We start from the raw sequence: 16,772 nt of genomic DNA on the forward strand, positions 1-16,772 counted from the left end.
GTGTGCATTTTTCATATTTTTGTGCATAGATTAGCTTTTGTTAAAAGACATTCACCTGAAAAGTCATTGACCTGAACTGCCCTGATACTCACTAAACTTAAACTGCCCGACCACATACAGCTTATTGACTTACTGTTTTTCAGTTACTGGCATGTGTGCTTGTGGGCACACTTATCTCCTAAGACACAATCAAGAAGGAGAACCTTGCGCACAAAAAAACATTTAATAGAGGAAGTAAGCATACACTTTGTCATGCTGTTTCAGGCATGCATCATTTCTGATTGCAATCAAACTCAACTTCCTCTTGGGGGCAGCAAGAAAGATATGGTATTCAAGAAAAATTATATTTGTCTCCATGCAATTTTTCTATGAGAAGTTGCCTTATGGCCTTGACCAAGACTACCTCAAGATTAAAAATGGATACCCACAGGTTGCCCCAGCAACACTGAAGGACAAATTTCCCTAGGGAGAGGTACCTTAACCTTCAATGTGGTACATGGGACTGTGATATACAGCTGACACATGAACACAGAAAACCAATTAGCCACAATGAGATGAGCAATTTAGCGTACTCATTATTATAGTATTCTAAAAATATATATTATTCTAAAAAAAACAAAACATTATTTTGGGTGTTAGTAACATATCTGAGTACTCTTGAGAACAGACAAGAGTAACAGGAATACATACAGACTCCATCTATTAAAAGTTTTGTGTTGAGAATCAAACCCACAACTTCCTGGCTGCGAAGTGACATCATGTCCCCCAATGCAGCATGAATATTCCAAAAATAGGCCTAGTGTTTTAGATACAATTCTGTCTCTACTTTATAACATGATAATTTGGTACTGTAAAGCTGTTTTGCCTTGTTCATACAGCTGGATCGATCCCCATGGTGCACAGAGCTACCCTCTCTTTAGTGGTGTAATGGTCCTCACCTTCTGTCATCATTATTACATGCACATGGGACAGGAGAGGCTTGCTGCAGTAGTTCATGCATGACAGTGTGAAGTGAGTCTCAGGCTGCCCTTTAGTGTTTTTGGGCGGTGCTCTACACATCAGGAGCAGACATGAGCAGTTATGTGTGTGTGTGTGCGTGTGTATATGTGTGTGTGACATGTGTGCGTTCATGTGTGTATGTGTGCCACCCCCACAGCACGGGCCCACCAGTGCTGCTGCTAGACTGCTGATGACTCACCACGGCCCCACCCACTCCTCTCCCTTCATCCCGTTTTAGCCCATATTCTATCGTCTCTTCATGCTCTCCTCTGTCTGTCCTCTTTTTTTTTTTTCACCTTTTTGGTAAATGCCTGTGACTCATAACTTCAAGTACTTCTGCACTGCTGAATAAAATATGTTACTTGGAAGCTTAATCTTTTCTTTCATCATTCAGAAATACAGATGATCCGATTACTTAAAAGACCAGGAAGTCATTTATGCCAGGCCCAAGCACTGAGAAATATTAATGTAGAGCCATATAATTATTTTTGAGTTACGACACATTGATCTTCTGGAGAAATATGTTCAAATAAACCATTGCAAACTTATCAACATGCTCAGTATCAACACACTGTCAGTATAATGATGCACATTATTACATTGGTTATTTCATATTACCTAGGCTGCTGCACTTTCCCCCATAGAACAAGTCTTAAGACTGTGTATACTGCTATGTCTTTATCCAATCTTCTCACTGTTGCCCCAGGTCAGTAGTAAAAGCGCAACACAACGTCTACTTTATTGATTTGTTATAGAGCAGGCATAATGTTCACTCAGGCTCATTGTGCTACTGGGAACTGGCGTCTATGTCAGAAACCTAGTGTATGGCACATTTGGGAATAGACTGCACCACACTCAAGTTATCTAACAGCTCTATGGGTCAAAAGCATATTGTTACACCACAGTATTATTTAGCATCTGTGTGTCTATACTTTGACTTCACCAAAAGTGGTAGGCCTATATTCTAATTTGGGCCTACCTTAAAATATGCTGCTTGAATTGAATCTTTAGTGAGTTTTTTCTAAGCAGTGACTGGATGCCCCCTAGTGGTTCCCAAGGGATCTTGCAGTCATTTGAGGTTGTGAATATTCTCGAGTATGTCTGCCACATCAACATCTCTTCAGTAAAAATAAACGGAGTTTTTGCAAGATTGCCTGCCAGTGTGTGTACAGATATGATGATAAAGAGCTCTAGTGACCTATTTAGGCTGCAACAGGTTGGTGTGATTAGTAGGTCTGTTATGTGCAGTATCAGTGTTGGGAATCTAATTCAGGTGATAAACTATGTTATTTACAACCTTGTTTTCATACAAACAAAGTGGACAGTCCGAAAGTCCACTTTTGTCCTTTTTAGTATGGTCACATGAGGGCCTGACGGAAGTTTTCACAATTAGGCTCAATCTTTGCCCTCAAATGCTGCTCAAAAAGAAAGCCAAACAGTTTTATTTTTCCACTTTCAAAATAAAACCCCCACTTATAGAAACCTCGTCGAAGTGTCTTATTTTGAAAGAACCAAACCGAAAATCACTTCTTACTTCTTTCTAGCTTTTTACTGTGGTGTTGCTTCTGTTTCATTCGTGAGAAAAATGTTATCCGCTATATTTGGCGTTGATGTTGGTGTGTAAAGCTACTTCTAACCAGACACTCACCGCAGGTCGTTCACTGGAAACCTTAAACGTGACTCACAGTGAAAGGTAAGAAAAATCTAACGCATCCAACTTTACGCGTAAAACTTTTGTATGCTTCAATCGCGAGTCTAAAAGTGGATACAAACAACTCTAGATGGATTGTTTAGCTTGGATACTTGTTGTCCGGGTAACATCCAGCCATTAACCCTTTGCCAAGTTGACTTTAAATATATTTATAACATATAAGCATCAAAGACTCAACAGTTGATTTTAGGAACATTTGTGGTTAGAGTTTTACCTGTTCTCCTTTGATCAGTTTACTATTTAATCAAAAGGAGGAAATGGTAACAGGATGGACATAGTAGGTGTTTTTCTCTTGAAGTCTCCTTATCCTCTTAATATGAACTCCCCAGAACCATTGATGTCTTATAGTTGTTTATCCGCATTGGAATCCAGTGCTCTTAATCTTTCTGGTCTGGCTACAGTGCATTTCTAATGATGTGATGTGGAGTAGTTTGGTTCATGAAACAGAAAAGTTACATTAGAAAAGCTTAACATAGAATGGACAGATCATCAGATAAGCCTACCTGATAATTATTTTTGTAGGCCTTTTATCCTTATGCCTATCAAGATGTGACAAGTTACTTTTCTAACATGAAAGAATGGAAACAAAAATATGTATTTTTACTGACTGACAGAATCGGGTTACGATGAATGAGAATAATTATGGAGGAAACATTCTATCTTAAATTGGCCTCACCCAGTTTTGTTCACATGAAACATTTTTACTCAATTAGCCTATATTTGTTAACTAATGTAGGCGTTTTACTTCCCATTATTTAAGAGTTAAGTTCACCATAATAAATTTTCTTTTGGTATATGTCATGTGGTGGAAGAACACTTACGAAATATTGGATAACTCACTTTTTGGTCATTTGTTGTGTGTATACCATGATGCAGTTTCATAAATAAAGGGAAATTATTTGAAAATGTTACAAAAACTAACTAAACCAGCTGTCTGAAGGCCTACTCTAACCTGTAGGACCGATAATGGCTAATATGAAGACGATTACTATTGTGTATGACCTACTAATTTAACATGATTAACTTCTTAGGAATTCTTTACAATTTCTACACACTATAATTTGCCATAGTGTAAACCTCTTCGATAAGCAGTGTATAAATTGTTGATGTACAGGACAACCTAATGCAGTGTTCCAGAGCAAAAGGGACAAGAGGCTGAACTGTGAAAATGGTTATGCTGAGCCATCGCATTATTCTGCTGCATAAGTTCTACTGTCCCCTGCAAAAGAAACACCACACATCTGAGCAGGAGCAATAAATAATACTTGAAATATGTCTATTCCTTCACATCAGGTAATTTACTTCCCCCAAAATGAAAGCATACTGATTTATGTAGGCTGCAAATGTCTATATCTTCTCAAATCTACTGTGTCCACTACATTTGTTGTCTTCCTGTGTCTCAGATCCATTTGATAATGTGCACTGTGAGTCAGTTTGTAGAGAGTTTTAGCAAAGGAATGTAAGTTTGCAGAGATGCATGTATTTTCAAACAATGATATTATGAGTCCATGATATGGACAAGTTTAATTAATCTTATCTTTATTGCTAAATAGTGCAACGCCTTGGCAGATGTTTAAGTATGTACTTCTAGGGCAAAGGAAATGGAAAAACTACCCTTAACTAAATGGCTGGGGCTATGTAGACACATTTATGATCACTGGCATTTAAAAGAATATAATAAGTAACTTCCATCATTGTTGAACCCCTTACAAAGTTGGAGTAGGTGACAAAAGATGGTTGCCATGGAAAGCGTAAAGACACTGTTAGTGAGACTTTGAAGGACATAGCTAAAACACATTTCTTTACTGGCAGCACTGAGTCATTCTGTGGTTTAATTGAAAATTGGCTGAACAGAAGAGTATGTCACTTGCAGGCAATATGAGTCATGCTCCCACTGGGCCTTTGTCAATACCTTCAGAAGAACATGGAGGGTCTCTGAGGTCAGACTGGAAAATAGCTAATAGACTTGTGAAACTACGTTCGCAGCCTTAACTTGGATTGGAAAAAAAATGCTAATTTTTAAGCTGTTACACATTTATGATAATCAATCACTTTATCTCTGCTAATGCCCTACCATTAACTGCTGCTTATTAACTGCTGCTTATTCAGTTTCTATTATAATGAACTATTGTTTACATCAGGGTGGGAGAAGAATTGAGAATAATGAATATCTCACTATTTTTGGAGGGTTATTCCGATCATCGTATTCTGATGATTTCATGCAGCCTTCAAAAATTGGTCCGTGAGTGTCATCTGAGGTTCATGTAAAGCACAAAAGTAACTAAACTATAAAATGAACTTCAAAGAGCAGAAACGTCACTTTAAATCCTTATTTCAAAGATTATATTGTAAGCTTGTTTTATTTGTATTGTTAGTCAGTTCTATTTTGTGATACGGTAGATACTCGAAGTTGTAGAAATCATTCAAGTATCTCGAGAGTTGGGAAGAGAGTTTATTCACAAAACAGGACATGAAGATATAAACACTCAACATATTATGGCAGTATTGTCCATCCATGTCTGGCCATGTTTCCATTGTAGGGAGTATTATAACCTCTGATGAGTGATGTAGGTCAGATGGAGCTATCTACAAACAAATGTCAACAAGGACCGAGCTGGAGGTGTGCTTTGTACTATAGTGCAATTTCCCTATTACTCCATTTCCATCCACTTTCATATGATCTTCCCTCTCGATGACCTATCTCTACTGGTAAAGTGCATTCCCAACTTGCCACTAAATTATGAAAATCAAGAAACAAAGATAATGTCAAATCTGGAGTAGAGAGCATGCAGTCTGGGAATATGTGCATGTTCATTTTTTGCACAAAAAGGTTGTCAGCGTCCTTTAACGTGTTGTCATTTTGAGGAAGTTGGTTTCTGACATTAATTTTGTTGCATTGTTAGTTGTGCATTGTTCTGACAAAGTATATGCAACTCACGTACAAATGGGATGTTCACATATGGGTTATTCATTGTCTTTCATTCATTCATGCATGAATGTTAAATATTAAAATGTAAACAGTGATGATATAGAAAGGAGATGGACCCAGATTTCGAGGTCAGTGCTTTAGGTCAGTGCTTCTTGGAGTATAGGGGTGAGAAACAATAGGCGAAGATAGGAAATAGGGCTGGGCGATATAATGAATCACCTCATTTATCTTGATTTTCAATTTTATTTCCTTCTGGCTTCAAAAATGGCTTTCAGTATTTATTTTCTTAACATAAACTCACCATACAGACCTTTAATAACTGCCATTCAACCACTGAACTCTGCTTCAAACCACAAACTTTCCCTGACAGGTGACAGCAGGCCGAATAAAATCAAAATACAGAATCTAGTACTCGATTAAAATGTGATGAGAAATACAGCCTTAGTAATTAGCCTCTGTAAACATGCATGAATAAAAAACAATTCAGAGTATTTTGATGAAGAAACCATTTTATAATGTCTTTTTGCTCTTTGACATACAAAGAAATGTAGCATCACAGTGAAATGCTAATCTGATTGATTTTGTTCCAGAAAAGATTACCAAATGCAGATGACCTGAATGAGGATTAGAGGCAACAAACAAGTCCTTCCAAGATGTCAACAAAATAATTAGGTGAGCACTTGTTTCAAAGAGTGTTATGTGAACAGCGGGCCCCACAATGCATTTCCCCTACTCTTGTCACTGAGTATGTGAGTGTGCGCTTGTCCAGGGCCATACAGACCGCTCCATTGTAAAGGCCACACAGAGACCCTGTTATTGGCAGATTTGTGAGTGGGAGGGAGGGAGAGAAAGAGAGTGCTAGATGAGGGATAAGCAGAAAGGGAAAGTGGGGTCAGCCAGTGGTGTTTTTTAGGAGGTGATCTACATTGTAACTTCTCTGTAAAAACAGAACATAATACCTGGGGTTGTTGTTTCATCTTCAGTTAGTTGAAAAGGTTAATATCTCAGTTTAGGATGCTTGAAACATAATAATGGCAATGTATGCAGTCCAAAAAAAAACAAAAAAAAAGTAATTGCATTGTCTTTCTTTCGAGACTTGAGTGCTAAGAAAATGTTTCTTTTCACCTGCCTCCTATCCACACCCACAGCCCTGTACTTACAAAAATTCAAACTCTTGGTCATACATGTAGGGTTCAAAAATGTCATGTAGCAAATTTTCAAAAAAGCGAGTACTTGAAAATCCACAGCTTTCTAGGTTGAAATGCTGTGGAGAGACAGGGCTTCTCATTTCTGCAGTTTCAGTCAGGAATTCAATCGAACTGTTTCTATTATGCCAATATTATGGTTTATATTCAAGATCTGCATGCTATAGCTTCGTGCTAAATACCTGGAAAAAGCATAATGTGTATTATTTTAAGAAACATGATTTCCTTTGCAAACAGCAAAATATTATGTCATATTATATGTAGTCTCTGTAGGTTAGACCCCTACAGACATGTTTTGAAATGTGTGTTTGTAGCAGTTATTATTATCAGTTTATATCCTCTCAAATGTTGTTGCGCCTGCCGGATCTGTTTAAAATTTATACTATGAACAGAATCTTCATTTAAAAACATAAACCTTTAATAGCAATGTAGTGATATTAGATTAAAATCGTTACGATTTAATGCAAAGAAAATTATTGTTATTGAAAATTACTTGGGAAAACTGGTGGTATAGAATTGGTGTAAAGATTAAAAAAAATTCCATTTTAGCGCCTATAGACAGCTATCTCATTAACCACCCTCACACTTATGCTCTTCTGCATTTTGAGTTTCCTTTTTCACAAATGCCCTAAACTATTGACATGTATTTATGATTTCAACTTATGATTATTTAAAATAAACAAACCGTTTTATATTATATCTTTGATCCAGGACACATTTATTTTTTATTTGCTTCAGTGATCTCTAAGCCCATTAAGACATAAACTATTATACTGAACTACTTCCTGATTTTAAAAATAGGAACTGTGTTTGATAAGTAAAGTGTTGGGATTCTCACTCTGCCCGGTGCGGTCAACTATTTAAGGAGGAAACAGTTGACAGGAAATGATTGGTAACATTTTTTTTTTATCTTCACCAACTGAAAAGTTTGGTTACTTAGCAGTCTGTTTGGTATAGAGCAACAATTCTGCATTCCTGAGTTGATGACATGTGGAAGAGAACACATACTTAAAAGTTCTCACACAAAGCATTTACAACATTTTGCTTGACTAAACCTTGATATACCTGATGAATGTCATTTGACCAAAACATTGTAAGCAAACCTTTTTTTTTTCCCTTTTAAAAAAAAAAAAAAAAAAAATAAGGAGACTGTGTGTGGGACCTTGGTTTTTGGTTTGAAATTTGTACCCCAAATAACCTAAGCACATATTTTGCCCAAAACAGCATCCAAGAATATTTTATAACATAGGTAGATCATTATTTTACATTTTGTTCATTATAAAACTTCCCAATAATAGAAAGAGGTCCTTTGACTTCCTGTTCAAAACTCTAGAACAATCAGCAGATTTCATTTCATGTTGTTCATGTCAAAATGGCTGTGACATTTTTAACCCTACATGTATGACCTGGAGTTTGAATCTTTTGAATAATTGCGATTAAATACAAATTAGTGGTTGTAGGTGAAAATATAAATTTTAGGGGTACTCAAGCCACAAATACAAGACAATACAGGTGACTCAAACATGTGTGAATCCATGGAAATACAAGTCTTGACTAAGCTAATCATGAGTTCATAAAAGTATTTCACATAATGCCCCTTTTTAAGGCTCCAGTGTTAGATACTAACAACTGCCACAAGAGGTCATTAGAGAAACATGTTGATAGTTTTTTTTTTTTGTAAATGTTGTTCTTAACAGTTATTTTAACTAATAGTGTCTATTTTAAGTTTTAAGTATGTCACGCCATTTACTTTCTACAATACATTTTCCATTTGGGTACTGACCTCTGTACAAATGTATAGCCAACATATATTGTTTCCACTTTACAACTCTGGTAGCCTTATGTTTTTACAACTATATTACTTTGTGTCTCTCAGTTTCAGATGAAAAAGTGGTGTCAAATGTGAAACTGTGGTCTGAGTGAGCTAGACTGTAGGACGTCTCTTGTAAGAAAAGTGATTGGACTGAGCACTATTTCCATTATGTGTGATTTAAACAAAAGGTCACACAATACCTCTTAAACAATACATTTGACTGTGTGTAGTCATGTGTAGTAGACACACTGTAAAATGACCACAAGTGAATGCAATTTCCATGGTCATGAGATGAAGTGGTGTGTTGCGTTTGTGTTGTTCTTTGTGTCTGCAGTGGGAAACCCGAAGCATCTCTTTAAAGATCAGACACCACGAGTAATGTGCTGTTTTACAATCTGTAATCAACCATGTTTATTTTGTAGATGCATTCAGAGTGAAGTTGTTCCTGTAATGAAATGTTCTGAGACACAAAACTAACACTTGCACATGCACTTCCTTTTACACCATTGTGTGTTAAGTGATAGTGCTACTGATGTGTTGTGTCTAAAGTGAAGAACAGTCTCCTCTTTAGACGTGCTACTAGCTCTAACTAATAAAAATCAAAAAGAGCTGAACATCTTCTTTGCTATTGTAAAGGAAATTAAAATATTGTGTGATTATTTTGTCTTTTAGAAACAACATTTGGTCTTGTAACTGAAACTCATTAAGTTGGGAAAGACCCTTCAATGTAAATGCTTCTGCTTCCTTGACCCTTCAAATGTAAATGCTTCTGTTCCCTTTTGCTTACTAAACTTGTCTAGAAGCAAGCTGATCAGAAAGTGATCAAGGCAGGTGAATATGGATGCAAATCCGATCAAGCAGTTGGGTTTCAGACTTTTGTCTCTCCTATTGTTTTAACTCCACATGTGACATCCGGCTCAGGAAACACATCTGGCCACACCTCAGTAGGAGTCGTCACCTTCTCACATTGAAATGTATGTCCTCTGGTCATCTCAACCTATATAAACTTGGTGCTTGTATCATTCGAGGTCTGACGTCAGAGGGACATACTGCTTGTTGTTCTGTCAGACCTATTTCTTGCAAGAAATAAACTCTGCATCTTTGCTTCAACATTCATCAGTGTGTACAAACGAAGTCTTCTTCCACAACACTATTCAAGTATTTCCCTATTTTCTGAGATTTTCCTGATAACATAGTCCCATGACATAGTTCACCTGGGAAGATCTAAATGATTTCAGGGGTTACCAGATCATTTAGGAAAAATAAAAAAAATGTATGCACTACATACACTATGTTCAAGTAGTTAAAACAAGCTTTAAAGGCCTTCAAATGCAGTGGTAAATGTACATTGCTTTGTCTTTATTCTCAGGGTTGAAGAATGATGAAAAATCAGGACCGTTGCCATTTCAAATAACAGTTTAAACCAGAGTCTTATGTTTTGAATGGGAGTCTTCTTCAGTGTTGCCTTTAACAGGAAGCTGGACAGTTTATATAGGACTGTGTTGTGGTCAAATTAAATATTGCATGAAAGGCTTTGGCATGTTGTTGTGCACAGTTTTGTATCATGCTATATTTATGGCTAATTGTCATGTGGAAGCATGTGGAAGAGTCATACAGCTACTGCATCTGTAAGGGGGTTTGAATAGGATCCAGGAGCGATTGTAAATTGCTCAAACATTCATGGATGACATCTAAAACCCCCTCAGGCATGTTTTCGATGAGGGAACTTTAAAACATTGTAGAAAGTTAAAATACATTTTGTGACAGTAAAAGCATGTGATTTGGAAATGAGCCCAGAGTAAACGTCAGCTAATGAGGCAAACCCATTTCTATTGTTGTGACATTTCTGTAAGAGGAATTTTTACTTTCAAATGCATTTTGTAACTAATCAGGAAAACAAGAGAAACCATCTGTTATAATTAATTAATCTCTGTTATTAGAAGAATCAGAGCAGTGTAAAGTTTTTCTCCCTTCTCCAAATGTGCTTTGGGGAGCTCAGCCAGAGTCAGCCTTAACTCTTTCTTAATAAAGAAATTCTCTGACAAATCACATTGGGTAGTGAATCACAACCAACTTGTAGATTTTACAACAGGAAAACTGTAATGAAAGAGCTGATTAGAAGCATCTCAGCGTTGATGAATGGAGGATATGCACTAAATTACATCAAGTTGATGTATAAAGTTTGAATACATTTCACTGTATTTATTTATATTTATAAAAAAAAAAATAATTAATTAAAAAAACAAAAATTGGTTATTTACCTGTATTTTTATTGTAAATGACCCATTGTAGATTTTTCATAATTCTATATTTGACTTTTTATCATCTGGTTTATTTTGTATCACCCACCTATAGTTCCAAATTTAATGCAATAATGTGACAACTAGAGATGTTGGAGTGTTTCTCACTTTGAAAAGTTTGTGTGAAAGCTTTTTGCATGAAGAGGAAACCAAAATTATCTAGACTTTTTTCTTCCTTTTTAAAGATCATTTAGTGTGATTGCTTAAAAACACAACCCACCTAGGCATGACAGAGTGTGAGGTCTTTTCCTATTACCGTAACTGTGTATTTCCCTTTTTCTCTCTCTTTCAACAGTGTAAGGTGAACCATAAAATGCAGTGAACTTTAATTTCTTCAACATGACGTCTGAGTCTGATTCCTGTATAACTCTGCCAGACTGGTTGAACGTGCTCCGTCTTGAGCAATACAAGGAGGTTTTTCTCAGTGCCGGGCTGACAACACTACAAGAATGTCGCTCCTTGACACAAGAAAGCCTGGAGCAGATGGGCATCAACCTGCCGGGACACCAGCGGCGTATCCTCTCCAGCCTCAGTAAAACTCTTTCCCACTGTGACACGACATCGCCATTACAGCAAGACCAACACTTTACATTTGAGGAGGAGAAAAGAGAAAGACAAGGAGACGACCTGATGGATAAGCCGGTACCCAGGCAAAGGCAAGTTTTTGACAGAAAGCCGGTTTTGCGGCAAAGTTTATTGATGGAAGATGGCAAAAGAGAGCGCCCGGTACCAAAACAAAGGACTAAGTATCGCCCTAGTGCTGCTGTAGCCCCTGTAACTCTGGTGTCTCCTGTAGCTCCAGATGTTACTTCAACTGAGCTCGATTTGCCCCCTGTCCCGCCACGTAGTACCCCCAACTGCCCCCCACAACCATTCACCTACCCTGAAAATCCACCTCCAATCTCTCCGCGCAGAGACAAGCTGCAGACGATGCCAGCGGTACCCAGTAGAGCTCCAAGATCATCCAAAAGCCCTGTCGGTACACTGGACCAACCATGTGTCCAACCAACTCAGCTCACCTCCCCCCTGTCCCAAACTCAGACTCTGCCATATCCGCCAAGGAACTTTGCAAACTGTAATGATGATGGGAAAAGGAGGAGCTCATCCGTGCCACTCGTCTCCTCCCCTAAAGAGGACACAGTTGCTCCCCCTCTGCCTCCCAAAACTGGATCAGCACCCAAAGGCCCTCCTCCACTGCCCCAGAGGACACCTATATCTCAAAAACCTCATAGGTAAGTCATTTCTGCACATTTAATGTTATGAAATAATATGTATTTGCAAATATATGTAATACTAACCTAAATTTTACAGACAGTGACTTGGCCCGTCTAACAGGCCTACCTACTTTGCAACACTACCATCAACTGGTCAAAATGGTGAATTGCATTTAAAGATAACCAGTATTGTTTTTACTAGCTCTAAAATAATTTGATTGTGAATTTTAAGATTATCCTGATTCATTATGATTAGGTTTGCATTTTAAGTTTTTAGAAGCAGGATTCCATTCCCTGCTAGTTAACGAGTTTCACATATTATATAAGTATCAATATTACATTACATTAAACGATAATACTGAAACTAATTTAAGCCATTCACACAATAACCCTAAAGTAGAATTATCCACCCAAAAATTAATGGTTATATATGGTTAAAAACACAAACTGCAAAAATAAATAGCAGAATGAAAAGTTAGTTTGTTGGTGTCTGTAAAAGTCATATTAGTTATGTATTAAACAGCTCAAGAAAAAGTACATATGATAAATACTGACCCCCAAAAATGATTATTCCATCTATCTATGCATCTATCTATGTAGATATAGTAATTGTCATGACAGGCCTAATAATTTGAAAGGATTATTTTGTTGTTTGTAAAGGACATTATTATATTCCTATTGCAGCCTGTGAGATTTCCAATTATTCTTGTAGACCTAATTCAGTAAATAGTTGAAAATATGTGGGAGCTTATAATGAATGGAGTCAGTGGGGGATGAAGTAAAAGTGCAGATACAGGGGCAAAAAGTTACTCAAGTAAAAGTAAACGTATTAAAGTTCCTGTTTAAAAATGCATCAAGTATTTAGCAGAGATTTTAAGAACAATTAAAGGATGAAATGTAATTTTGAGAAAGAATTTAGCTCTATTTGGTTAGCTGTTGGGATGGAAACTTAAATATAATGTACTAAAAAAGTCTCAGCCATTTCAAAGTCCTTTTTACTTTTCAGTCCAGCTCTAAAATAGAGGATAGATAGAGAAGAAAGTACAGATACATGTTCTCAAATATAGTGAAGTAAAATTTTAAAGTGTCCTCTGTAAAATTGACTTAAGAACAAATATTAGGTATGTGTGCTTTACTTAAGTATAGTACATTTACTTTTGTACTTCCACCACTGAATGGAGAACAACAGAGTAGCTAAACCCCCTGTGTCAACTGTGGTGACAGGAAACAAGAGCGAAGGGGACCAGTGCGTGGCTACAAGGAACTCACTTTTTACATACATAACAATGAGGAGGCTGTTGACTAGTACACGTGGTATTTGGAGTTTGTTGAGTTAACTCTTGGCTCGGGGCTGTTTGTCTCCTCCCATCTTCTGCTTAGCTGCCTGTTTCCTCGTCACCTTGTCCTTACTGTCGGTACTGTGACCGTGTGTTGCTGAAATTTTGTTGCCTCACTATGGAGGGAGCTCTGCTTTTGAACATGCTTGGGCAGGTAATGCTTGAATTATTTTATGGCTTCTAACGTATTGACTGACTCAGCACTACTCTTGTTGGCATTATATTTTTGTATTGGTCATCACTTTTTCACTGTGGCCTAGTTAAAACAAGGAAGTGTTTTATTGTTTATGTTAACGTTCTGGTAGCCAATTATATTTTTAAAGAAACTGTTCACTTTCCATACTTTTCCCTCTCAGAATGATGTAACCTGTAGTTGATAGTAGTAGGTCTGTATTTGGCACAATCCTTTATTTTATATGCAGTGTCTAGTGTTCTGTCTCGTAATGAGCTTAGTACAGTAGTCTAGGTATGTTAAAAAAAGACTTAAATTCAAACATAGGCAATTTAAATATTCTTTAATAGCATAAGCATTCATTTATCTTTCTATAGCTGGTCAAAATCATGGAATTACTATCTTAGATATAGACTAATTTTATTGACCCACAAGGGATAGTTTTGGACACAGTAGCTCACACATCACATTTAATTATAAGAAAAAAAGTAAATATATCAATGATAATAATAAATTAGCAAGTACCAAAAATGGCAAGAGACAGGTGTCAAATCAGACATAATTATATAAATGTATATCTACAAGTACAAATTTATTATAGAAAAGTAGTAATACAAAGATATCTCAGCTATATACAAGTGGCTGTAAGGAAAAACATCTGTATTTTTTATTGTTTTAGCTGTTCTGCAAATGCTTTTAGTGGTCCATTGTGTCTGGACTCTCTTTGTGTACAGTGTAAGTGTACTTGTATTACAATTGTGGTTAAATATAGCAGGCTGCAGTTGTGAAAACTCTTCCTCTGTTTAAAAGCAGGAACTCTGTCAACAGGTTAGTTTCCTGTCATTGTGGGGTGGTTGGTTGGTGTATATATTTACATAATTTAAAAAGGGCTCTTAAACCCGATCTATAGACATGACCTACTACCTTTATAGACATGACATACTTGTATGTCAGCTGCAGGCAACATAACTTACTGCCACTGTTGAATAGTATTGTAGGCCATCGTCTCTTATTGACAGTGAACCAAAAGTTTGATAAAGTTTTTTCAGTAAATATATAGCATAATGCACAAACTTTCAAAATTGATTACTTGCATTATTAGCACACAAATGCACATAAGCAGGGGTAAGAGGAACTTTCACAATAGATGCAGGGAAGACATGAGTACTGTGTTGTCATTCTTGAATTTCCCAGCAGTTTAGTCATATTTTTACTGAAGCTGGTGTGATTTATAATTAATGAGGTGGGCTAAAATACACTGTGGTTAATAAATTATACTGCTATTTAACATTGTACCAATAGAACTGAAATGAAACGTCGTATTTAGCAGTAGTATTTGTTTGGTTAATGGAAGATATACAGATTTTTTTGCATCATTAAACAACAAAAAGAAATAAATAGTTTTGAAATGCCACAGGAAGTTTAAAGGCCTCCTCACATCTTATTTGTCTTATCTTTCTTACAGTGTTATGAATAAAAGGTCTGGGTTGCTGCAGCATTGCTCTAGGAATCTTGTCTAAAAACGGGTTGACTAGCAGGTAGAAATGCTAAAGCTAGTGCCTTCTTAGCACATACTTTGTTTACATGTCCTTTTAGAGAGAATCCAGAGGTATGCAGGGGTTGCAGGGCTTTCTCTAGAGTCTCCAGGAGATGGGCAGGTTTAAACATGCAGCTCATAACATCAGCAGTGACAGAAGACTCAACAATCAGGAAGAGAACAGTGCTGCTACAAGTGGGACACACTCTAGGACTAAAACTTATCCCACTCGTCAAGCTAAACTGGCAGTAATGTGAATTTTAAGAACGCTTTCAAGTACCTAAGAATGTATAGAATTAGTCGCCTGCTTTGGATTTTCACTCGCCCAAATGCCAACTTGGAGACTGAAGATGTTTGCCCTGATTTATCGAGTACTGATGTTTCAACTTCTTTAACTGACAGTTTGCAACTTGCTGTCAAACCTCCTGATGAAGCGGAACAGAACCAAATGCCGCAGGTCCCACCACGAATCTGGACATCTACGAGTCAAGATAACTTAGAGCAAATACAACAATCAGGTGAGCCCGAGAAGGCGCCCGCCCCACCAGCAAGGAGAGTCCCACCACCCCCGAGGGAAACCAGTGAGTACAAAATTGGCCTGCAGCAGATATTAATAAATATATAGATAATAGTGCTTTCATGATACTGTGAGTTCAAACATGATTTCAGTGTATTATTTTTAGACAATTCTTAACTAAAGTAATAGTAGTTTCTATAATCTGACTTGTTCTGATATAGATCAAGGCCATTCTAAAACTCTATATGAATGGTCAATTTTTTTGTCCTGTTTACCTGTTTATAGTATCTGTGTGTCTTTATTTTACAACTCTAATTATTGTTGCTTTGTTAATTACTGATGTTTAAATAGGAGAACCATTGAATTTAGCCAAGAATGACTTGCAGTACTAGTTTTTGTAGACAATTTGTTCTGATTTCAATTTGTTGCAACTCATTTTTGGTCAGTCTCATGTAATCTTATATACTTATAGCAACAATTCTGACGCTGATGAGTGCGTGGCCTGAAGTTGCAACATGACACTAACAAATATAGCAGCAATAATGAAGCAATCATGCCCTGTGATTATTATGATTATGCCCTGAGTGTTACTAACTCAATCTCAAATTATTTTTTGCATTTGACAGTGAGTCACAGTAACAGTGGTGAAAATTAAGGAAATACATTTTTGATTTATAACTTTGATTTATATTTTTATTATTATTATTTTTTTTATTTGTGTTTTTTTTTTTTCTAACAGTCAAAATAACTTACCAGTATGTCCTTAGTGACCGATGGGTGTTGTATTTTTCAGGATTAGATTCTATTGACGACAACTCAGATGAATACGAAGACCCAGATCTGTTTTTCGTTGGTGCCCAACAGGTGAACATGCCACTCAGAGTAAGACTTTCACAACAAGACAATAACGTATATCTTTTTCCATCAGTTATCAACCTTTATTACTATATCTTTCAATAGGACAAATCCCCGCAAATGGCCAATCAGGCAAAGATGCGTTATAGTGCCTTGTGCAGCGATGACGAGCTACTGGACGAT

At 36.8% G+C, this 16,772-nt stretch overlaps 1 protein-coding gene across 1 annotated transcript in view; it reads left to right on the top strand.

Annotated features, from left to right (window-relative positions):
* The first annotated feature begins 2,541 nt into the window (after positions 1 to 2,541).
* LOC110174362 (arf-GAP with Rho-GAP domain, ANK repeat and PH domain-containing protein 1) overlaps positions 2,542 to 16,772 on the top strand; it is a 37,794-nt gene continuing 23,563 nt past the window's right edge. Inside the window, 6 exon segments of the mRNA XM_020940466.2 lie at positions 2,542 to 2,692; positions 6,230 to 6,311; positions 11,253 to 12,189; positions 15,620 to 15,798; positions 16,528 to 16,616; positions 16,695 to 16,772. The exon segment at positions 16,695 to 16,772 is cut by the window's right edge and continues 5 nt beyond it. Coding sequence (XP_020796125.2) covers positions 11,297 to 12,189; positions 15,620 to 15,798; positions 16,528 to 16,616; positions 16,695 to 16,772 — 1,239 coding nt within the window. The 5' untranslated portion in view covers positions 2,542 to 2,692; positions 6,230 to 6,311; positions 11,253 to 11,296.

This window comes from Boleophthalmus pectinirostris, unplaced genomic scaffold (assembly GCF_026225935.1).
Source record: "Boleophthalmus pectinirostris isolate CB_2022bp ecotype Guang Dong unplaced genomic scaffold, ASM2622593v1 HiC_scaffold_9, whole genome shotgun sequence".
Lineage (NCBI taxonomy): Eukaryota > Metazoa > Chordata > Actinopteri > Gobiiformes > Gobiidae > Boleophthalmus > Boleophthalmus pectinirostris.